This window comes from Ursus americanus, chromosome 33 (assembly GCF_024610735.1).
Source record: "Ursus americanus isolate L20-20 chromosome 33, mUrsAme1.1.p, whole genome shotgun sequence".
NCBI classification, from domain to species: Eukaryota; Metazoa; Chordata; class Mammalia; order Carnivora; family Ursidae; genus Ursus; species Ursus americanus.
In genome coordinates, this window is record NC_142159.1 from 14,345,448 (window position 1) to 14,369,615 (window position 24,168).

Consider the following 24,168-nt stretch of genomic DNA (forward strand, 5'->3'; position numbering starts at 1 on the left):
CTCTGCTCCCCTGCCCTCCTCCCCTGTCCCCACCCCCCAGGTGCTGCCCGACCCTTCACTCACTGAGCATTCATACGCAGCACCATGCCCAGGGAGGAGTACCCGCCGGCGGCGAAGTGATCCCGGTAGCGGCCCATGCGGATGGAGTCCAGCCAGTCCCCCACGGTGAGGCCCCCGCCGCCACCCCCGCCCCCACGGAGGTCAAAGCAGCTCTGGGCAAAGGCAGGGGGCGGGCACCTGAGACACAGGGGCCCTTGGTAAGTGGCCTGCCAGGGCCTCTGCCCTCCTCAGGGACCCTGGCACTAGCCACCCTCAGCCTCCATGCAGGCTCAGTAGTGGGCAAAGGTTCTGACGATAGAGCCTCCAGGCTTGAGAGGAGGGGGCTGAGGAAAGCTCAGGAAGGATTGAGGTCAGGGGCCCAGGCAGGGCAGGGGTCAGGGGCCCAGGAAGCTCAGCAGTCAGGGGCCCAGGCAGAACAGGGGTCAGGGGCCCAGGCAGGGCGGGGCTTTGGGACCCAGGCTAGGTGTGGTCCAAATGTCAGGGCTGACTCTAAGTCTGGGCCTTATCTGGGGAAATGCCAGGAGGGCTGCTGGACTTGGGCAGAGCTGGGGTGGGTGTCAGACACCTGTTGACAGTGGCAGTGGCCCTGAGACTCTCAGGGCTCCGGATGAGGGCATCGAGGACGCCAACAATCTGGGAAAAGCGAGGCCGCTGGGCCCTGTCCTTGTGCCAGCAGTCCAGCATGAGCTGGTGCAGGGCGCGGGGGCAGCCCATGGGCGCGGGCAGGCGGTACCCCTCCTCCACGGAGCTGATGACCTGGGGAGGGGGCAAGCACAGTGCTGGGCTGGAGGCCGTCCCTCCCCCAGAGCCCAGCCCGCCCCGCCGCGGCCTCTGCCCAGCTGGGGTCCCGGACTCACATCACGGTTGGTCATGTTCCAGTAGGGCCTCTCCCCGTAGGCCAGCACCTCCCACATGACCACGCCGAAGCTCCACACGTCGCTGGCCGAGGAGAAGGTCCGGAAAGCGATGGCCTCGGGGGCTGTCCAGCGGATGGGGATCTTGCCTCCCTACAAGACACACAGGTGTGCCGAGGCTTCTCCCGGGCCCGAGGCAGGGAGCCGAGCGCTGGGTCAGGCCCGGAAAACCGGCCGCCCAGGAGCGGAGCCACGGCCTCCACCTTCCTAGAGCCCCTGTTCTGCTCGGGGAACCGGCACGCACAGCTGCTTTGAAGACTGAGCGAAGGAAGCGTGTGGTGTGCCTGGAACATTGTAGGTGCTCAGTGAGCCAGTCAACAGGCTGACAAGGGACGAAGCCCGCGGGACGAGGCTTGCTCATTACCTCCCTACTCTTCCTTCCTTTCCTTCTTGTTTGTTTCTGTGTTTGTCACAAAATCCTTTCTCTACGTGAAACCTCGTCAGGATGCTCGCTAGGTGAGACCCCGAGGGAAGGTTCTCACTGAAGCAGGGTGGGGGGGTCTGAGCCCCGGCCCACTCAGCCTCTTGCCTTGAAGGTGTCCCCCAAGGCTTCTCTCGAGAAGCCTGTATCTCTGTGGGACAAGCTCCGCAGACACTAGTGTTTAGCCAATCCTTACAGACGGATGCGGGGAGTGGATTTGTGATTCAGAGAGACACCGACCCTCCCAAAACCTCCCAGAGAGTGAGTGACAGTGGGGCCAGCCCTGGAGTCTCCCCAGGCTACCCAGCACACAGGAAAGGTGGGAAAGAGGGCTCCCCTATCCCAGAGGGGGAAACCGAGGTGCAGAGAAGAGGTAGGACTTGCCCCCGGTTGAAGGCAAGCCCGACATTTCCAACTTCACTTAACTACATGTGGGGGAGCCCTCCCCGGTCCTACTGGAAAGCGGGGGGGAGGGGGACCACGCACCGTGGTGGTGTAGGCCGCGTCGGGGTCGTCCTCCAGTACCCGGGAGAGCCCGAAGTCGGACACCTTGCACACCAGGTTGCTGTCAACCAGGACGTTGCGGGCGGCCAGGTCGCGGTGGACGTAGCCCAGGTCCGAGAGGTAGCACATGCCGGCGCCCACGCCCCTGAGCATGCCCACCAGCTGCGTGATGGTGAACTGCCCGTCGTGAGTCTGTAGGGGACACGGCTGCGCTTCAGCGAGGCTCTGCGCCGCCTGCGAAGTATCCTCCCTGCTTAAGCAGCACGGTCCCGTTTCAGCTCCTTCCCATGGTCTCATTTACACTCACAGCGACCCTGACAGGGAGGTGGGGCTGTGATGACTTCTCACCCATTTTGCAGAAGGAGACACGGAGGCCCCGAGAGGTGAAGCCCTGCGCCCGAACACGCAGCAAAGGAACGGCAGGGGGGAGGGGCTGGAGGCTAGCCACTTCCACCACACCCGCCATGCCTCCAGGCTGGCTGGGCCCTGGGTCTCCACAGAGGCACCCCTCTTAGCCCATGTGCAGGGCAGAGGACCCCGTGCAGCAGAGGGCCCGTCACGTGATGGGGGGCTGCAAGGCAATTTAATGGGCTGGTCGTTAAGACCCCTCCCTATACCTCTCTTCCCTTCCCCAGGCCCATTGGGTCCAAGCTCCTGCGGGTGTTTGGAGGCCTCACCTTATCTCCCAACACCCAGACTGAACTCCCCTCCCCCACCCATGGGGAAGGCGGCGTGGGGCACGCACCCGCAGGAAGGCGTCCAGAGAGCCATTCTCCATGTACTCGGTCACGATCATTGCCAGGCGGCCTGGGGAGGGGCAGAGGGAGGGTGTGGCTTTTGGTGTGGGGATCAGGTCTGTTGATCGGAGACCCCAGGAACGTGGGCCCTCTGTAAGCTGCCAGGAGGTGGGCCAGCACTGAGGGCTTCAGGGAGCCTAGGGTTCCCACTGAGGTCCCAGGCTCTGGGCCCCCTCCCCAACCAAGTCATCCAGGGACCTGAACCAGAGGGATGGGGCAGGGACAAAGCATGGTGGTCCAGGGATGGACCCAGACCCAGACTTCCGTCCTGGGGTAGGAGGGAGCCTTCGGGGTGAGGCTGCTCTTGCCTGGCACCTACCACGGGTGACGACACCTTCAAGGCGGATGATATTGGGGTGGTCAAACTGACCCATGATGGACGCCTCACTCAGAAAGTCCTGCCGCTGTCTCTCCGTGTAGCCGGCTTTGAGGGCCTTGATGGCCACGGGCACGTCCCGCTGCCCCGGCACCTGCAGCCGCCCGTAGCAGACTTCCCCGGACTCCCCTGTGGACCCCAAGCGGGGCAGGCAGGGAAGGGCTATGGGACCCACCTCGCCACACCTGGACCCCAGCATTCCCCCGCCCCACACAACGTGTGTTCCATGAGTCCCCTCTCCCCCTGCCCTGGGTGCCCCTCCCCTGGGCACCCCTCTATGCTGTCCCCACATTCATAACCCCCAGGGCTCACCAGAGCCGATAATTTTCTCGATGTGGATCCTGGAGGCTTCAATCTCTCGGGTGAAACTGTGGCCCGTCCGGCCTGGTTCCTCATAATTGTGGGGTTCTGCATAGAACTGGGGCTCCGGGATCTTCCCCGGGGGGTGGTGCAGGGGCAGGAAGACAGGTGGGGGTGCTGAGGGGCCAGGAGAGAAGGGCCATCAGTGGGGCGCAGGAAACTCTCTCACAGCCTCCCATGGACCTGGGATAGGTCTGGGGTGGGGCGTGGAGGGTAAGGAGCATCCCCAGGAAGCTCAGGTTGTGGTGGCAAACAGTAGGTGCCCAATACATGCTTACCAAGTGAAAATGGGATCTCTGTGGAGGAGCTATGGGGTCTCTAGGGGACTTTGGGGTTGCCAGTGAGTTCTGAGCATATCTGTTGTTTTTTGGGGGTCACTTCTAGAGTCTTTAAGGTCTTTCTAAATTGCTCTGGGGTAGAAATATAGCAAAAAAAGTTTTCATCACAAACGCTAACTTTGATTGAAAGTAGTTCTCTAGAAAACTATGTTAAGAAGGATTCTGAGGCTGCACTCAGCTCAATGAGAATTGGTACCGTAATTGATAGTAATGTTGGCCACAGGCACAGACATGAGGTATGGAGGTATTAAAAAACAAGGTATTTGCCTTGTTTTCTGGGGTCTCTGCAGGGTCCTGGGAAAGCTCTATAGCACGGGTTCTTATCCAAGAGTATATGACCCGCTCCCTCCGAAACTGTATGCAGAACTGTGTGAGTGTACAAATGTGTGCATTTCCCCGGGCAGAGGGTTTCTAGCATCCTTGGGGGGTCTGCAAAGCCAGTGAGGGTGAACAGCACTCCACCTCTGAGGTCTTGGGTCTCTGACATCCTGCTGTCTATCTCTGGGGCTCTCATCTTTTCCGTGGGCACCCTGCCCCTCCCCACCTGTCCCTTCCCCAGACCAGCGCGGGCTCCCACCGTGGCCTCTCTGCCACATGTGCCTGGGCCCCTGCACTCACCTGGCCCGTTCTGATACTGCATCTTCTCCTCATCCGAGTCCTGGAAGGCCTTGCTGTAGCCGCAGTGCCTGCGGAGGACAGCCCTAGCCTCAGCCCTGACCCCGTTCGGGGACAGATCAGAGCTCCTCCCTTCTAGCTCCTTCCCTTTTCATGCCAGCTCCTGCCCCTGCAGAGGGGAGCCCCTGCTCTCAGGCTCTCAACCCAGCTGGACGGTGACATCTTTGACAATTAAAATTTACAAAGTCAAGTGCACTTGGCCCGCACAGCAGTCTACACAACATAAGTCCCATTTTACATGACCCCCCCCCCCCAGGGTTGGGGACAGGAGGCTTCTGGTATCTACGATACTGTGTGACCTTGGCCAGCCCCCTCCCTTCCCTGGGCCCGTGTCTCCATGAACAGGAGGATGCTTCCAGGCCTCACTGTCTGGGCTCCCAAGCCCACTCGAGGCACAGTGTCCATCTCCACTTCCCTCTGGGATGGAATAGGAGAACAAGGACCTGGGTTCCTGTCCCAGTTCTGACATTGACTTGGTGGAAGAGGCTTAACGTCTCTGATGCCAACTAGCTCAAAGTGGGACCAGAATGTCTGCATCACAGGATTAAATGAGGCGGAGGCGGACCTGGCTGGTGGGCGGACGTGGTACCAAGACAGGGAGGGAGAGTCTGGATGACGAGGGGCTCTGGGGATTGAGCGACCCCGCGAACAGTGGTGCCGTGTCCTGAGTGGGGGGAGACTGTGGGAGGTGCATATCTGGGGGGCGCGTGGCTAAAACACATCCAAGCGGGGTCTCAGGAGAGAGGTCTGTGCTGGTGACAAATGTCAGCATGACAGTGGGGCTCCTAGCCATGGGCCCTGATAAGGTCCCTCAGCGTTGGCGGCCTCAGGTGGACATGAAGAGAGGAGGTTCCGGGACAAGTGTGGGGTCCCGCAGCCTCCCGAGGTTGTTTCGAGAAGAGGGGCTGGCAGAGATGGAGATGGGCAGGGCAGACAATGGACAGAGAACGGGGTGGGGGGTGTGCGGGGCATGGGGGCAAGACAAAAGTGCTCTGCGAGGGAGGAAAGAACAGGTATACCTGGAAGCGAACCCAGCCCCAGGCGGCGGGGTGGGGCTTGGGACAGGCTAGACACACAGCGCTGCGGAAGAGGGGCTGGGGGTGGCTGGGGACCAGGACCACCCACCTCTTTTTGCAGATAAGCAGGAGCAGAAGCACCACCAGGCCCGCGATGAGCGTCAGGCTGATCCACACAATGGTCCGGGTGTCGTAGCGGGGCCCTAGTGCGGGGAGAGCAGGGTGGGGGGACCGGCCACACAGGCCCGGGCATCTGGGGGCTCCCCCGGGGGCACACCCAGTGGGCAGCATCCTCAGCTGTGAGTCCGCCCTGGATCAGGTCATAGGCCACCTCCTCCTTTGACCCCACCCTCCCCTTGACTAAGCTGCCCCTTCAAGACCTTGCTGCCCCAGGCTTCCTGGCTTCCCACCCTGGTGCCAGCACTTCCTGGGACTGTGCGAGCCCCAGAGAAGCACTAGATATGCCGTCCTGCCTGTGGTTCAAACAGCAGCAAAGCTGAATGTGCTCAGAGATGCACGTTCCAGTCCCAATTACAGGGAGATCCCAGCATTATCTTCAGTTTTCAGACAAGAACACTGGGGCTCAGAGACTCAAGGAACTTACTCAAGGCCACACAGTAAATGGGATGGAGCCAGGCAGGATTCTGAGTCGGGCAGTCTCAATGTGGTATCAGACCTCAGAGCTGAGACACACTATCAACTCGGCCTTGAACCTTTCTATCCTAGCACCACCCCCTGGAGGGTACCTCTGTATAGAGCACAGAGAGGACCCCAGGCATCTGGAGACGGGGGCAGAGCACTCCCAAGCTTGAATGTGCCCCAGAATCACCCTCAGGGGTGATAAAGCCTGAATTGTTGGGGCGCCTGGGTGGCTCAGTCGGTTAAGCATCTGACTCTTGATTTTGGCTCAGGTCATGATCTCAGGGTCGTGAGATCGAGCCCCGCATCAGGCTTCGTGCTTCGCCTGGAGTCTGCTTGAGATTCTCTCCCTCTCCCTCTGCCCCTCCCCCTGCGCGTGCGCACTCTCTCTCTAAAATATAATAAATAAATAAATAAATAAATAAATAAATAAATAAAATCTTTAAAAATTGTTGGGCCCCCACCCCAGGGTTTCTGATTCAGACGGTCTGGGGTGGGGCCTGAGAATCAGCATTTCCAACACCTCCCAGCCCCTGCTGTGAGAATCCCTGTTCTGGAGCCTGAGGGCAGGAAGGGGCTGGGGAAGGGGCACAGAATTTGTCCCCAGACTGACCAGGTTCAAATCCCGCTGTGCTGGAGGACCTTGGGCAATTCACTTTACTGCTCTGGTCCTCATCTTCCTCATCTGGGAGATGGGGATGTGCACAACGGCAACTCACTGAGCGTCTCTGGGACAAGCACAGTGATCTTGATGGCAAAGGGCACCGTGAGGCCGGCCAGACGCACTGGTAACTCAGTGACAGCCAGGGTCTGGTGGGCTGTCACCGGCTCCGTCACCCTGGACAAGTCACTTCCCTTCTCTGAGCCTCAGTGTTTCACCTGTAAAAATGCCACTCCGGCACAGGCAGCAGCTCGGCCCGTTCCCTTCCTCCGGCCACCAGGCCCCGGCACCAGCTGGCCCAGCTCCCTCGCCCTCCCCGCTCCCCGCACTCACGGGGTTTCCCGGTCTCCACCTCCATGGCCTGGCTGAAGCGGCCGCAGCCGGCGGACGTGCGGGCTCGGACCTGGAACATGTAGCGGGTGCCGGGCTTCAGGCCCGAGACGGTGGCCCTGGTGGTGACAGCCTTGAGGGTGGAGTAGCTCTGCGTCTCCTTGTCCTGCCCGGGACAGAGGTGGTCAGCCCCGGTCCTCCCGCCTGGTCCCTCCCCCCTCCTCCCTTGCCCGCTGGTACCTTCTCGTAGTACTTGATCTCATACTCCAGGATGATGCCATTGGGCTGTTCCGGCTCCTGCCACAGCAGGGAGACACTGGTCTGCCCGGCCCGCTCCTGGCGGATCACCACCACCTGGGACGGGGCTGGGGGAAGGAGACCAGCCTCGGTCAGATGGGAGGATGGGGGATAACGGAGACCGGCCTCTGTCCCAGGGATGCTGGCTTGGGCCTGCTCACCTTGTCAACTGCCCTGCCCCCGCCCCCATCTAAGGAGACCCAGCACCCTCCTATCCTCCTAGTAAATCACCGGCTGCCGCTCTGGTCCACGCCCACCCCCACCTGGTCAGCACAGCCTGGCTCTGGTCTAGGATGCTGCAGCTGGCTTGACCCAGACGAGGCCCAACTCCCCCAGCTTTCACTGCCTCCTCCTCCTCTCTGGCCAGGCCCATCTCCTGCAAGGGTGCTGGACCCCCGCCAGCCCCATCAAGAAGACACTCTCACCGTCCTGGGGCCCCACCACTGGATGTCTCTATCTCCCAGGGCCTGGGGTGGGACAGGCTCTCAGGAGTGCCTAAGGAGGAGGAAGGAGAGGGGAAGAAGAGAAGGAAGCAGCGTCCTGGATGCCTGGGTTTGGAGGGCAGGACGGCAGCAGCTCTGAAACTCAGGGGAAGGCCATGAGCTGGGCGCATCTGAACTCCAGGATTCCTGCGTCACACTAGGGTCACCTGGTTCACCCCCTCACTCAGTGACTGGGTCATCCATTCCCTCCCTTCCTCCCTCCCGCGTTCAGTGCACCCACCCCCGAGGTGAGTCGGCTGGAAAGTGCCAGCTACAGCCGGCCACAGCCAGGCTGACTCTCTGCCCCACACCTCCCCTGTCCCGCTATCTGGGTGTCCTCTCTTCCCCCCTGCTCCTGAAGCTCCCTGAAGGCAGGGGCTGCACATGGTAGGTGCCCAACAAATATTGCTGGGTGCCTTCAACATAGAAAATTAAGAATTCAGTCCAGAGTGAAGTTGGAGAGCGTGGTGTAGGACCCCCCATCAGCCGGGGAGTCGGGCCTGGGTTTACAAGCCGGCCTTCTCCGGCTGGCCAGGACCAGCACTGTCTGGGGTGGCACTTCTCCCATCCAGAAAGGGAAGTCCGCAGCACCACCTGCCCACCTGCCAGGAGGAGGTGAGGGTCAGCTAAGACCATTGTTCGAGAGGAACACACACCAGTGCCAGCAGTATGTGCGTGCCCCAAAAAACAGAGAAGGTCCAAGGCAAGAAGTGCTGTGTGAGGGGAGCAGACACAAAGGGAGACCAGACCACAGAGGTGGGAGGGAAACAGGGTGGGGGCACCAGAAGGGCTCCAAAAAGGAGATGGCTGTAGAGAAGAGGGAGGGAGAGGAGGAGAGAGAAGGGGGCCAGCTGTCCCTGAGGCCAGACCTCACCCATTGGCTCAGGGCTGTTTTCTGCCCCAGGCACCCCCCCTCAATTTCCTGAAGACCTTCCACATGCCTTGTGGTCGGCTAAGACCTGAGGATCCATAGTGGCCAAGGCGGCCCTCAAAGAGCTTATGATCGATAGAGAGACAGAAAGTAAATAAGGCGAACGGATGTGTAATCACGGGCGGGTTAAGCACCATGAGGGACAGGAAGAAGGACCAGCATGTGATGGAGCAGACCTTGTATCCACAGGGCCGGGCCGGGAGGGGACAGGGTCCTTTTAGCTGGGGTCAGCGTGGGCCTCCCCGAGGCAGGGATGACAGTGGAACCGAGGACTGAAGGAACCAGCCACCGGACATCACGGAGAGGAGCCCGTCGCTCCGAAGGAGAAGGCCACGGCAGGCAAGGGCTTGGTGTGCTCACGAGATGGGCAGGTGGACGGGAGGCCGGTGTGGTTGCAAGGGAGGGAGCCAGGCAAGAGCAGGTGGGTGAGGCTGGGGGGGGATGGGTGGCATGGGTGCCCCCTGGCCTGGCCCGGGGGGGGTCTGAGCTCACACTGAAGCTGGTTAAGGGCTCGTAGGGCCAGACCTCACTCACACTTTTAAAGCTCATTCAGGACGTGGTGTGAGAAGGCATCCTGGGGGCAAGGGGAGCGGGCTCCTGGGGTTGTCCAGACAACACAGGGTGGGGGATGGGGATGTGCTGGGGGCTGAACCGTGTCCCCCTCCCCAAGTTCCTATATTGAAGCCCTAAACCCCCACTTGATCGTATTTGTAGTCAGGGCCTCAGGGGATGATTAGGTGTAGACGGGGTCCTGCAGGCGAGGCCCTAGTGCCTTTGTTAGAAGAGACACCAGAGACTTCTCTCGTTCTCTGCCTTGTGAGGACACAGCGAGAAGGCAGCTCTCCACAAGCCAGGCAGAAGGCTCTCACTAGAAACCGAATTGGCCAGCACCCTGATCTTGGACCACCAGCTTCGGGAACTGTGATCGGTACATTTCTGGGGTTTGAGCCCCCGGCCTATAGTATTTTGTTACGGCTGCCTGAGCTCAGAGAGATGGACCAGAAGGAGTTCTGAGGCCGAGGCGGTCACCTGGAGGGAGGCCCGGTGGGCCTGGCAGGTGGGTGGACGTGGTACCGAGACAGGGAGGGAGAGTCTGGATGACAACAGGCTCTGGGCCTTGCGCGGCCCCACGAACAGTGGTCCCATGTCCTGAGGGGAGAGACTGTGGGAGGTGCAGATCTGGGGGTGCGTGTGGCTAAAACACATCTGAGAGGGAGTGGGAGCGGGCACACGGGCCTCAGGGGAGAGGTCTGTGCCGGTGACAAATGTCAGCATGATGGTGGGGTTCCTAGCCATGGGCCCTGATAAGGTCCCTCAGAAAAGGTGGCCCTGGGTGGACATGGAAGAGAGGAGGGTCCAAGACAAGTGTGGGGTCCCCCAGCCTCCCGAGGTTGTTTCAGGAAGAGGGGCTGGCAGAGATGGAGATGGGCAGGGCAGACAGTGGACAGAAAACGGGGTGGGGGGTGTGCGGGGCATGGGGGCAAGAGAAAAGTGTTCCACGAGGGAGGAAAGGACAGGGAGAGAAGTCTCCACTGCGTGTGGCCAGGTGGGGACACTGAACTGCAGGGGACAGCTGGGGAAAGAGGCCTGACCGGAGCTGCCTGAAGAGGCTCACAGAGAGAGGACGCAGACATGGCTGCACAGACAGCCCTTTCAGGAAGGTTCCCTGGGAAGAGAACCTGTCTGGTGGCTGGAAGGGAGTGTGCCTTCAAGAGAGGGTTTTTCTCTTCATGATGGAGTGTACTGCTGGTGTCAGAGATGCTGGTGGGTTCTGGGGTTCCACCCTGCCCTGGCCAGCCAGCTGCCCCCCACCCCATCTCCCCGGAGACCAGCAGGCAAGGGCAGGGCCACAAGAGCAGACACACAGGCCTATTCCCCACAGTGTCGCCAGCCCCGAGGGCAGAGCAGGGCACTCTGTGGGCGCCCCACAAATGCTGGTCGGATGAGAGTCTCTCAAGTGGACGAAGCCCTAGCATCAGAGAGGGGGTGCCCTGGGCTCACAGTTGGGAGTCCCATCTCACTTGGGGAAGAGACAGACCTGGGTTCGGATCCCAACTCTGCCACTTCCTACGTGGTGACACAGAGCCTCGGTCTCCTCCTCGGTGACATGCTGAGAACGGTTTCTGTTGGGCCAGAGACGGGGTGGGGGCCACGTGCTGGGGTGGCTGTGGATGGCGAAGCTGCTATGGTGGGCTCCTGGGTCGGGCGGTCACTTGACAGGCAGGACCCACCAGAATTTGGGAAGGGAGGGGCTCCGGGGCAGAACTCAGCCCAAGAACTGGCTAGGAACCCAGAGATCGATGGCTGTTGTCCAAACCAGTGCAACTAAACCATCCCAGGGGCACAGGGGCAGGTGTTCTGGAAAATGATAATCAGAGTGATTTTCTGTTTTAATGACATTTATCGAGCGTGTACCTTGGGCCGGGTGCTGGGCTAAGCATTTTCATTTCTCTCACCTAAGCCTCATAATAGTACCTGAGGCAGGTACCATTATTCCCGTTGCATCAGGGAAGAAACACAGGCAGAGAGAAAGTTCTGGAACCTACGAATGCCGTGCCGACCTTGTTGGCTTCTTCCCACCTACAGGACATGTTGTCCTCTTCTAAGGGCCTGGAGAGCCTGGAGCTCCGAGTGCTGGGGAGGAAGGCAGGGCGAGGAGAGACAGACCCTTGCCCAGAAGGCCACAGCGAGCCCGTGACAGCACTCGGATCCCACGAGGACCAGGGGCCTGGGAAGCTGGGGGACGGAGCCTCTCCGCCTACCTGCCTGGTTTGTGGTGATGTTGACGACAGCGGCCCGGCGGGGCTCGGGGCTCAGGTCGGACACACCGTTGACGGCCTCGATCCAGAAGGAGTAGTTCATGTGGGCCAGCAGGTTGGCCACCATCAGACTGGCCCGCACCAGGCTCGTCTGCTGGGGCACGAAGCGGGGGCCGCTCCCGCAGGTCTCGCAGTGGCCCAACGCCCAAGGGCAGCGGCGGCACACCGCGTTGTAGGTGATGTCGTTGCGGCCGCCTGGATCCAGGGGAGGAGCCCATTCCAGGGTCACGGATGTCCCGTTCACGCTGGAGATCAGATTCACCGGTGCTGAGGGTGGCCCTGGGGAGCAGAGAGGGACTGGTGGCTGCAGAGGGCATTTATCTGGGCTGGTCCAGCCCCAACCCCCCATCAGACCAGGGGAGGGCTGGGACTCCCCCACTGGTATTTGGCAGCCCCCAAGGATAAGGTCACGGCCTCCTCCAGCCTCTGAGACCCTCCTAACTGCAGACGCAGCGTCAGACTGGACCCAGTGTCGGGTCTGTGTCCAGAAAGCTCTGCCCCTCCCCAGCCCACTGCTGGACCACAGGGATCCCGGGTTTGTGTTTCCCGAAGTTTCCACCCAGAGCAGGCTGAGAGACTGACAGCCCTGGGGGTGCCCACGGCAGCCGCCCTGGGTGTGAGATGCCCCTGCCATTTGCGTTCCGCATCCCACTCCTTAACCCCAGTGCTGGAGTTATGGCGGAGATCACTGAGCGCTGCTGTGGGGGGCAGGGGAGGTGGCGGGTAGCGCAGTGGGGTCTCTGCGGCATTGGGTGCCCGCCCCCACCCCCACGGGAGCCCCAGTCTGGGCAGCGCAGAGACTGGAGAGCGGGGGCTGGGGGAAGGGGGCTGGGGTAGGCTCATGGGGGTGGGGATTTGAGTCTGGAGGGCGTGGGGGGCTGTGGGGACCCCTGGGGCTCAGAATTCCAGTTCTCAGCATCCCATGTAGGGACTCTTAGATCTTGAGAAAATAGAAGAGCAGAATCTCAGAATCATAGAATCTGAAGGGTATGGAATACTAAAAGCCTTGTCTTTTGCAGTCTTTAAGATTTCTAGAACCTGAGGGCACTGAATGGTGGATCTGGAGGAAAACTGGGGTCTGGCTCGCTAGTATGAGCGTCCACGACCTAGAGCTGGGCTCGCCTTGCCTGCAAAGCCCACGGTAGTCACCACGTCACTCAGCCGTCCTTTCTGCCCTGGCAGGTCCCACGCGGGGAAAATGCACGGGTCTGGGCAGAAGGGGGGAGGGAGGGAGGGAGGGAGACTGTGTGTGTGTGTACGTACTCTCCCACCTGTTACGTACAAGGACCCTGCGGGCTTGGTGTGATGGAGGAGGGGAGAGAGGGAGATTGGGGACTGAGGCTGGGAGAGATTAGGGGGCAGAACCAGTCAGAACTGTGTGACGTGCCCCTCACCCCACAAGAGACCAGGGTTGGCAAACTGGGTGGGCTGAGCTGGCTGCCGCCCTCCCAAATGGGATGGGTGCGTGAGAGGCCCCTTTGGGCCAGGGGAGGAGGCGATGAAGGGGCCCTGTCGGCAGAATGCCGAGACAGTCACGCAGCCCTGCAGGCACGGTCCCTTGCAGTCCCCCCAGGTACACAGGGCGTGAGCACACACAACCACACTCTCTCCAGGCACACGCGCCTCCCCGGCAGAGCTAGGCGTGCGCACACTGAACCCACAAGGCACATTCGTTCAAGCTCTGCAGGGGCTCGGGAGTCCCGTCCAGGGACCCAGATGGGCACACAGAGCACTAACAATCCTTTACACACACGGGCGCAAGGCTCTGACGCTCACACTCGAGCGTACAAACACTACGCAGGCGTCTTCCACAGGCACAGCTGCCGACACAGACACGCACAGTGTCACAATCACTGCAGGCATCCAGGGCGCACGTGCCATCCTCTGAGCTGGCAGCCACGTGTATTCCCGATACACACTCACGCACACGTCGCACACACACTAAGGCAGCTCTGAGCGCTTCATCAGGGATGACAGGGATCCGGCGGGGGCGGCTCCTCTGACATTCCTTTGCTTCACGGGAACCCCCTGGCTTGCCCACCCCAGCTCCCAGGACATCACTGTCACTGCTGGGTGAGAAGATGACCAAAGCCACCTCTCATCTGCCCTCCGAAGCAGAGAAGACAGAGGAAAGGAAGGAAAGATTTCCCTGGAGAGGTGGCAGGTGACATATGGCAGGAAGTGGGGACCCCAGAGAGGTCAAGGTAGGGACCCCCACTGAGCAGAGTTAGAGTCACCTCCCCAACCCTAGACTGGCCCCTGGTCCCAGAGAGCCACGTGTCCCTGCCTCAGCCCCAGAGCACTGGCTCCCTGGAGCCCGGGAGCATGGGGTCCTGGCCCCCGGTGCAGGATTCTGGGGCTCAGGCTGGTACTCACGGGTGCAGGCTGCAGAGGGTGGGTCCAGGGCCGCGCGGTAGTAGCTGAGGTCACAGCGACAGGCCTGGGCAGCGGGGGCCGCAGAGTGGCTGTGGGGAGGGCAGCGGGCGCAGAGCTGGTCCCCAGGGGCCGACTTGTAGAAGCCCAGCTCACAGGCTGCAGAGGACAAGGTGGCTTCAGAGGAGCCGGCCGGGCCACACTGGCCGGCCCAGGACAGCTCTCGCTCTGACCCAGGGCTTCCAGCAGGATCTCCCAAGGGACACCGGTGCAGACCTTCAGCCTCACCCGGTCCTACCCTCATAGGCAGAGGGAGGGACCGAAGCACAGAGAGGGTCTGTGACTTACACTGGGTTGCACAGCAAGTCGGGGGCAGAGCAGAGGCCGGACCCCGATACTTGAGTCCCAGCCCCGAAGTCGGCCCAGGAAAGAGCCTCTTCAAACCAGAGTCACGTCTCCTCCAGTGGCACTTCCTGACCAGGACTGTCTCCAGCCCGAATCTGTCCATCACAGGACCCCCACCCCGAGTGAGACACTGCCTCGAATGTGGGGGTCAAGAGGCTACGCCAAGGGTTGCGACTTGGGGAGGAACGAAAGCTGGAAGGGAATGGAGTGGGTGGCAATGTGACCAGGTAATAAGACCCCAATAAAAATACAGATTCCAGGCCCCCCACAGCCACGTGGGTGGAAGAGACAGCATGGGGCCTGGGACTCTGTTTTCCAAGCTCCCCAGGCAATGACCCCCTTGGAATCGCAGGCTCCCCCCCCTCCCAGAGGCACTGTCACCGTGACTGGGACGGACCTATCCTGTAGGTGACCCTCTCCCCAGCCTCTCCATATCTGCATCATCTCTTACCTGGATGCCCTGACCTCCAGCCCTGCCTCCCCGGCCCCACCTGCCCGCCTGCCTGCCATTTATGCAAGCAGTATTTACGAGCGCCTACTCTGCGCCAGGCACGGATCCGGGCGCCAGAGACATGGCCGTGAACGAGATCGACACAGTCTCTGCCCTCACAGAGCCAGCCCCTTGGAGGGGGAGGCACGCGGTAACGGAGGCTGTGATCATTTCCAGAAAGGAAAAAAGCGGGTGATGTGGCAAAGGGTAAATGGTGGGAGGAGCTAACTTCCTGGAGAAGTAAATGATATTTGAGTCTTGCCTACAAAATAAGAACAAGTCAGCGTTGCAGGGAGAGGAGACATTCTAGGTTGAGGAATTCCCTAAAATGACACCTGGCTCCGTCACTGCCCGTTCAAACCCTCATGGGCTCCCCATGGCCTAAACGGCCACGCCTGGCATTCGTAGCCCTCCCGGTGCCTCCTCCAGTGTCACCGCTTCTTCACTGACTGAACTAAAGGACTGGCCAGTCCCCACATCTGGCAGCTTGTTTCCTGCCTCAGGGCCTTTGCATGTGCTGTGCCTTCTTCCTGGGATGGCTTCTGTCCCCTTGGTCAACCTGTTGAACTCAATTTTAAGATTCATTTTTAACTGTCCCTTTGAATGAAGCCTTTCTCCACACCTAAACACACACACACACACACACACACACACACACACACGCACACACACGCACACACACACGCAGGTACACAGAAGCCACCACTCCCTGCCCCACTTCTGCAGCCCCCGCTCAGGACCACCGCCTATCACACAACGGCCGTCCTGTTTTATCTGTACGTCTGACTCGCCTCCCAAACCAGAAGCTGTCTGTGGACAGCGTCTTGTGACCAGGGCAGGGAGGCCTTGTTCGTCTCAACCTTCCTCGTGTCTGGCTCAGAGCAGAAGTTGTCAGCGCCCGTAGGAGTTTTCGAAGCAAGTGAATCCTGCCATTATCTGCTCTGGGCCGAGTGCAAGCCCGGGAGCTCTGGAGGACTCGAGGCTGCTGGCCAGGCAGCTCCCGGCCGCACCATGGACCTGGCCTCCTTTGCAACAGGGACCACGACAGGTTCACTGGGAAGTCTATCCACTAAGTCCGGTTCTGGGAAACTTGGTGCTTGAGAGAAGCTTCCCTTGAAAAGACATCATGTCATTTAAAAAAAAAAAAATCGTATCTCGTTATTATAATAGCTAAAGTCAAGTTAATTTGTAAAATTCTCCCAGCCTGAGAGAAAACCTGAAACCAGGAGGAATGACACTGCCCTCGCGTTTGCTTCACAGACGCGGAGGCCGCAGAGCCAGACGGGGCCTACAGGCTGGAGAGCTGAGGAAAACGTGCCTCCGCTTTGAGACTTCCTCCCTCCCCCCTGCAGAGACCCCAAGAGGTCTCGGGCCTGATGGGGGGCTGGGAGCTTGGGGCTGTGGGGCTTCTAGGTGACACACTGTGATCTCACCTCCTCCTCCGAGAAGTCCTCCAGGAGACACAGTGCTGGGGCAAGCCGAAGAGCCTTCCTCTGGGCCCAGGAATCGGGCAGAGGAAGACGGCTTTGCACTTCATCGGCAAATATTTGTGCAACCCGTTTTTGAGCTGGATGCCCGTAATCCCCACTGTTGTGATCAGATCTGTGCCGGTCAGCATTTCAGGGGCCGTTGGCTCATTCTGCCCGGCGCTTATTTGTTCCTTCCCCCAGATTTACTGAGCTGCTACTATGGAGCCGAGATAAGCAAGAGTGGGTTCGGCTCTTGAGGAGCTCTCTGAGCCGTGACAGGCACAGAAAATGCGTGGTGACACATCGGTGTGGTTCATGGCACGAAGGAAGCCCGGTGAGATGGCCCACAGTACTTGAGTCCTGACCGGCCACTTAACTTGTCAGTTAAGAGCAGAGACTCGGGAGCAGCCTGCCTGGGTTCCTCTTCTGGTCTAACCCCTTCACCTGGGCTAAGTGATGCTGGGCAGGTTGCTGGGCCTCAGTTTCTTCATCTGTAAAATGGGGATAATAATAGGTCCCACCTGCTAGGGCTGTTTGTGAGGGGGACCTGAGTGAGGACATGTGAATTCACGCCAGGACCATGTCTGGCACTTATCACCATGCTATGTGGCTGGAAATAACACACGAGTTTGGCAGGGAGGACACAGGCCGAGGACCTTGCCCGAGGCTCCCCGCTGAGCCAGAAGGCAAACCGAGGTGGGGGAGCCTCTGGGGCCCAGGCCCTTCCCCTACCAGCCTCTCAACACGGGTGCAGGGCTTAGAGATGGCCCGGCCATTCTGCCGCTTGCCGGTGGGTGCTTCTCACACGCTCCGCTTATACCCATATGGCTAGAACGTGTCAAAGCCAGATTAATCCGCGCAATGAAAATAAAATAATCTTTAATAAGAATACTAATCACCAGGCCTCGGGGAGCCCAGAGACCTGGAGGCAGAGCCGGGAATTAATGGCTGAGACAGATGGAGCAGCTCTGGGCTGGGGCCCGGCCCTGCCCACTGACCCAGGGCGCTTCCGGAGCCCGCGTGCCCGGCGTGTGGGCCGAGCGCCAGGCGGGGCCGCTGCCCCTGCCGAGGGCACCTTGCCCAGGCCGCCCGCCCGGCCGGCAGCTGCCTGCAGCCCCGCCACCTCTCCCCTCTCCCCCGCCAAGAGCCTGAGATTTGACAAATAAGGTGTCCGCCGGTGGATGACCAAAGGAAATTAATTCTAAATCAGATTTTAAACACAGTCAGGAAGGCGAAAGAGCTCGTGGCTCACGCTCCCCCTCTGAAGCAAGACTTTCTGATATTTATAGAAAAATGATTAGGGCCTCCGAGGGTGGTTTGTATTCTGCGTCCAGGTGACGGGAAGGACGGCAACCAGGACTTTCAGACTGGGGGCTGCTCCTCCATGGGGTGATGTTCTGAGAGGCCTTTCCCCTGCCTGGCGGGGGGGCGGGGGGTGGCTGCAGCCAGCCGTGGGGACAGGTGCCTGGGCCTGGCGCTGTGCTGTGCGGGGGGCGCTCTGGTTGGAGATCTGGGATCCAATCGACCCCTCCTAGCAGTGGGCCCCTGGACCGGTCACTTCCGCTCTCCGGGCCCTCGCTTCCCCACTGGTAAACTGGACCGGCTCCCCATGGCTCTGACGTTCTTCTGCGGGTCTCAGTAAGGCCTCGCAGAGCCCCGTGACTGGCTTGGTCCCTTCTCCTGGACTCCACTGTCTTCTCGGTGAGATCAAGTGTTCCCTGGCCATGTATGTGGAAAGCTGTGAGGGGGAAAGCAGGGGGCAGGGGGCCTGCAGGCTGGGAGGGTGGCTGTTGCCCTGGGCTGGGCCCTGTCGCAGGCCTCAGGCTCTGGATCCCCTCCTTCTCCTAGAAGGAAGGCAGTGGGATCAGGCTGGGCAAGCCGGGACCCCAAGGTCCAGCCCTTCCTCCTCAACTTTTTGCTCAGAGACAACTGTCCGATGGAGAAGGCCAGGCGGGACCCACGGTCCTCAGGGTGTCCCACTCAGGTTGGTTGGTGGCAGAGGGGAGATACAGCTTTGAGAGGAAGAAGACAACCCACATCGCCCAGAAAGGCACCCCCAGTCTGTTCCCAGCTCCTGTTTGGCCCCCAACCTCCCCACTCTCAGGCTACCCACCCAAGGAGGGGTGGGGACAGGGGATCCTGGCGGGGCCACCAGCCGGGGCCTCCCACCTGTGGAAGGCCTCCCACCTTCTCCCAAGGAGGTTACACAGACAATCCCAGAAAGCCACTCATAGGGGTGAGAAAAGTCTCCTCGTGCGACTTGCCACTGGCATTCCATCCCCAGACCTCTCTGCCTGCAGTGCATTAGGAATTAATATTTTTTATAAAACCTGTAATTATCTTCCAACTGGCATAATTATGTTGTATTGTGATTTAAGTGTAAAATTCAAAATATGCTGCAATTTCCTAACCCCGCTTTGGCATTTCTTTATTATTTTTTATTAATGCACCAGCAGTTCCAGGCAATGGGGATGGCCTCGGCCTCTCCCAGCCCTGGGAAGGTCCTGCTGCTCGGGACTAGGGAGCTTCTTCTTCTTCTTCTTTTTTTTTTTTTAAGATTTTATTTATTTATTTGACAGAGAGAGGGACAGCCAGTGAGAGAGGGAACACAAGCAGGGGAAGTAGGAGAGGAAGAAGCAGGCTCCCAGAAGAGTACGGAGCCCGATGTGGGGCTTGATCCCAGAACCCTGGGATCACACCCTGAGCCAAAGGCAGACACCTAACGACTGAGCCACCCAGATGCCCCGGGACTAGGGAGCTTCTACCTGCCGTCCTGCCCTTGACTCGCTGCGGGGCCTGGGGCAAGACACATTCCCTCTCTGGGCTCCACTTTCCACCCCTGTCAAACAAGGGGGCTGGAGCACGACCCGAGACCTCTGGCCCCACCATCAGGAGGACCAGTTTCCAAGGAGAAGGGTGTCCAACTGCATGCTGGACAGGAAAGTGTCTTACTTGCGCTTGCTGGCTAAATCCAGAGTTGGGGTCAGTGGTTGACCTTAAGCAGGTATCCACCGACCAGCTGGCCCTATTATTATGGCCTGTGCTGTGCCAGTGACTAACTGTTGTGCTGTTACCCCAGGGAGGAGGGAAGCGGGGTCTGGCAGAGGGCTCTGTGGACCTAGGAAGCAGTTCAGGGCTCTGGAGGGAGCCAGCCTGGGATCAGAGCCCTACACTGTGATTTAGCTTGAAGGGCTCAGTTTGTCGCATCTGTAAGATGGAGATAGGCTACCTCGCTTAGAGGACTGGTGTAAGCATGAGAAAGTGTGTGAACTCCCCGAGTGCAGGGACTCCCCGTGCCTAAATCCCCATGCCTGGGACACACCCGATGCTTAACAGAGTAACTGCCATGACGAGTAAGAGGTGCTTACGAAGGTGCCCGGCCCACGGCAAACACTCGAGAACTGTTGCTAAGGGACTTTATTGTCCCCATCAGAAGGAGGGGGTGCTGGAAGCCAGTTGAGATGGACTGTGATGGGAACCAGGAGAGGCTGGAAGCCTGGGAGCCTGACAGATGCGGCCACAGGGGGCAGAGCAAGTCCAGAAACAGGCAAACGTCACAGAAGGTGCTTTGGCAGTTAGGGTCCCAAGAGATGAAGACTCGTAGCCATTGAGAGTGTGAAGGACTTCTTAAGGAAACCGGAGAGCCCCAGAGAGGGGCTGGAAGGAGCCTGGTAGCTGGATGGAGTATTCTGATCCCAGAGATCTGAAACTCTGGACCTGTGCCCCGCTCCGTCCTGTGAGCACTAAGGGGTCTTTCCTGCCTGCGTGGGGCTGAGGAATGGGTCCCGTCCCACGTCTTATCTGGGGCCAGGCCAAAGCCTCTCTGATCTCTGCATAGGAACATCTTCCTCCCCCAGGAGCACCAGTGGTCCCAACAGCAGGCTTCGCTATGCTCTGACTGGCCGAGCAGCCATGTGTCCAGCCCCCCAGGGAGGCCAGGGAAGGGCAGAGGGCAACCAGGCTGAGACCAGTAACATGTCCGTCCAACCAACTCTCGCAGTGTCCCGGGTGCCTGGGATGCCCGGCTACACCGGCCCCACACGGGCACAGTGCAAGGGTGACACGCCCACAGCCTGGGGTCTGGGACTGGCTCCTGGTCTCTGGTCCGCTTGCGTGGAAACCCAAGCCGCACGCTCATGGGAACAGGAGCCGTGCTGTTCCATCCTCGGCTTCCCCTTCCCAAGGACCTTGGCTGTCCTCTCCCACAGGTCCCTGGACAAGATCCCCCCAGACACAGGCAGGCGGGGTCAGCTGACCCAGGGACACACCCAACGGAGACCGTGCTCCCTGGGCGCCCCTGCCTGCACACCTTCCCAGTGGCCCCATGCTGCACCCCTGCCCTCAGGGACTGCTGCCCCTTCCCTCCACTCCACTCCGGAGCCAGACTTCTGGGTTCAAATCACAGCTCTGCCGCTTCCTAGCTGTGTGCCCCTGGGCAAGTTGCTTTGCCTCTCTGTGCCTCAGTCTCCTCCTCTATAAACCAGGATCACAGTAGCTTCTATTTCATAGGCTAGCTCTGGGGACTAAACGAGTTAATATGTGAAAAATGCCTAAAACGATGCCTGATGTAAGGTCGCTCATAGTATCGTCCCCTCCCACAGGCATGTCCCCAGCTGGACGCCCAACCCTGCAGGTGTCCCCAGAGGTACGTCTCCGCAATGCCCACAGACGGTACCACCTGGCTCTGGTGTGTCTCCCTCTCTTCTCCCTCCCCTTGCTCCACACACACACACACACACACACACGCACGCATGGCCTGGTGTATTTGCCCACACAGAAACGCCAGCGGGTCACCCATCTTCCCAGACGCTGTTTGCACCCCCAACCCCATGCCTGCCGACCGCAACACCCCCCCACACCCCAGCAGCCCCGCCCGGACTGAGCCCGGTGCCGCCCGGCCGCCCACGCGCGGCGCGCTCACCCACACAGGCGTCCCGCCGCTCCTCGTAGCCGGCGCTGCACACGCACTTGCCGATGGGCACCAGCCACGCGCCTTCGGCGCTGCAGTACATCTTGGGCGTGTCCCGCTCCTCGGAGTGCCGCACGCACTGGCCCCGCACCTCCACCAGCGAGGACGAGTCGGCCCCCGTCACCGCCTCCGAGAAGGCAGCCAGGTTGCGCACCGTAGTGGGGCACTTCTTGTAATAGATGCGGAGGGACAGGATGGCGAGGCATGCCCCGATGTCCTGGAAGGCCAGATAGAAGCCGCGCTTGCTGAGGGGGCCCACGCCGCGCACCTCCGTGTTGAGCTTGAGGCGTCGCACGCCCAGGTCGGCACCCGTGAAGCTCTCGTCGGCTGCAATGGTGTCAATTTTGAGGAACTGGCTTTCTTGTGTGCTGGCGCCCAGGTCGCGGTCCGACTCCAAGTAGTAGAGGTTGAAGGTCTCCTTACAGGTGCCCAGCACACCGGGCATGCTGTTGCAGTCACGCAGGGTGAACTTGATCTCGGCGTAGACGCGCCGGGCACCGTCGCGGGGCACCCAGCTGGTGCGTAGCCAGTTGTTCTGGTTGGGGCTCATGACGTTGCACACCTGGTACGTGTGGATGGGCTGGAAGGACTCGTCCACCTCGTTGATGGAGTCCCACTGCGGGCAGACAGAGCGCAGCGCTGCAATGAGCGGGAGCACCCCGCCCCCTCCTGCCAGTCACCCCTGCCACACATTCGCGGGCCGGGGGCATCCCTGGGAAGACCGAATGTTCTCTGCCCTTGAGTTGCCAACCTTCTACCGGACCATCACTATGAGATGTGATCCCCCCGAGTGCCACACCCTCCAAAAAGTGTTATTTGCTGCATTTTTACAGATGCGGAAATAGGTGTGAGCCCCGTGTCTGAAGCCACCCAGCTAGTGAGTGGGGGAGCCAGGACCGGAACTGATGCCAAAGCTACAAGACCCAATCCTGTGTCCTTATGGTGGCTCCAAACACTCCAGGGTGGGAGGCTGGGGGTGGGGGGTCGACTTTGCTTGGGTAAGTCAGGGAGCCCACGGGTCGTTTCCTATCAGTTGCCAGAGGGATCTTTCTAAGGCATGGACCTGACCATGCCCCAAAGCCTTCAACAAGGGAGTCCCAGCATGTGGGAAAGTTGAACGTGGTGGCTTCTGTGCCAGGTGCTAGCCAGGCATCAGTGATTCAGAAATAAATCAGACTCGATCAACAGAATGAAAGACAACTCACAGAACGGAGAGAACATACCTGCAAATCATGGGTCTGATGAGGGATTGATATCCAGAATATATAAAGAACTCCTACAACTCAACAACAAAAAACCGAACAGCCCGATTGAAAAATGGGCAAAAGACTCGAATAGACATTTGTCCAAAGAAAACATATAGATGGTCAAATAGTCCACGGAAAGATGCTCACCGTCACTCATCGTTAGGGAAATACAAATCAGAACCACAACGAGAGACACCTCACACTCACGGGGATGGCGAGTATCTAGACAACAGTAAATGACAAATGCTGGGGAGGACGTGGAGGCACTGGAACGCTTGTGCCCTGTTGGTGGGAGGGTAAGACGGGGCAGCTGCTGTGGAAAGCAGCGCGGAGGTTCCTCAGAAAGTTAAAAACAGACCTACCCTGCGACCCGGCAATTCCATTCTGCGTATACACGCAAAAGAATTGCAAGCAGGGTCTCAAACAGATACATATACACTCGAGTTCGTGCAGCATTATTCGCAGGAGCCAAAAGGTAGAAACAACCCAAATGTGTCCCTCGTCGGGTGACTGGTACACGAGATGGGGCGTAGCCAAGCAATGGGATGGTGCTCGGCCTTAAAAAGGAAGGAAATTCAGATGTGTGCTATGACACGGTGAACCTCGAGGACATTACGCAAAGTGAAATAAGCCAGCTGGGAAAGAACAAATATTGTATGAATCCGCTGAAATGAGGTCCTCAGAGCCGTAGAGACAGAGAACGGAATGCTGGTTGCTAGGGGCCGGGGGCCTGGGGAATGGTGAGCTGGTGTTTCATGGGGATGGAGCTGCAGTTTGGAAGGATGAGAAGAGTTCTGGAGATGGACGGTGGGGACGGTCACATAACACAGTGAATGTACTTAATGCCACTAAACTATAGACTTAAAAAGTGGTTACGATGGTAAATGTTGTATGTATTTTACCACAACTTTTTTTAAAAAGAAAGGAAGGAACATTCCAGAAATATTCCCTTCCCTTGACCACCCCACAGTCCATCAGACAAGGTGGTGGAGGGCTCCATGCCAAGCAGGGTGGGCATCCAGGGGGTGGTGAAAACTTCCTGCAGGCTGAAGCAGGAAGCTCTTGCGGGGATGGGAGGGAAGAGCCACCGAGAGGCCAGGAAGTATAAGCGACGTGCAGCGAGCACCAGATAGCCCAGCTTGGCAGAAGATTCATGTCCAAGACCCAATGCTGGGAAATGAGCCAGGAGTTGAGAGGTCAAGACCTGTTGGTCTCTAACCTGCTGTGTGACCTTGGGCACGTTGCTGTTCCTCTCTGGGCCCTAGCTTCCTCAACTGCAGAATGCTGGTTGGCTGGGAGCAGTCACCGTGGGTGAAGTTCCGTGGACCCCTGAGAGCCCTGAGGAGGGTCTGGGGGCTGAGGGCAGATGGAGGGGATGGGCTCTCGGTCCCTGCCTTGGGTCAGCCAGAGATGCAACGCCTTGCTCTTCTCTCTTGGGTCTCTATGGGCAATTGTCCTTGAACTAGAGATCCTATTGCCTAAGGGGGTGGGGGAGGTAAAAACCACTCCTCGTGATGTTCTGAGCATCTGTAGGGTTCTGAGTGACCCGCAAGGGCTGGAGTGGGGACCATGGGGGTCTCAAGTCTTTCCTGTCT

General features: G+C 59.5%; 1 protein-coding gene across 1 annotated transcript in view; it reads right to left on the minus strand.

Moving 5' to 3' along the window:
• EPHA8 (EPH receptor A8) overlaps positions 1–24,168 on the minus strand; it is a 35,480-nt gene that overhangs the window by 2,118 nt on the left and 9,194 nt on the right. The window contains exons 3-16 of the mRNA XM_045782346.2: positions 21,279–21,942; positions 13,997–14,152; positions 11,564–11,899; positions 7,332–7,456; positions 7,095–7,257; positions 5,571–5,664; positions 4,389–4,456; positions 3,385–3,549; positions 3,016–3,201; positions 2,645–2,706; positions 1,882–2,091; positions 918–1,067; positions 626–816; positions 64–237 (exon numbers count right to left, since the gene is read on the minus strand). Of these exons, the coding sequence (XP_045638302.2) occupies positions 64–237; positions 626–816; positions 918–1,067; positions 1,882–2,091; positions 2,645–2,706; positions 3,016–3,201; positions 3,385–3,549; positions 4,389–4,456; positions 5,571–5,664; positions 7,095–7,257; positions 7,332–7,456; positions 11,564–11,899; positions 13,997–14,152; positions 21,279–21,942 (2,744 nt within the window). The remainder of the gene's footprint in view (positions 1–63; positions 238–625; positions 817–917; positions 1,068–1,881; positions 2,092–2,644; positions 2,707–3,015; positions 3,202–3,384; positions 3,550–4,388; positions 4,457–5,570; positions 5,665–7,094; positions 7,258–7,331; positions 7,457–11,563; positions 11,900–13,996; positions 14,153–21,278; positions 21,943–24,168) is intronic.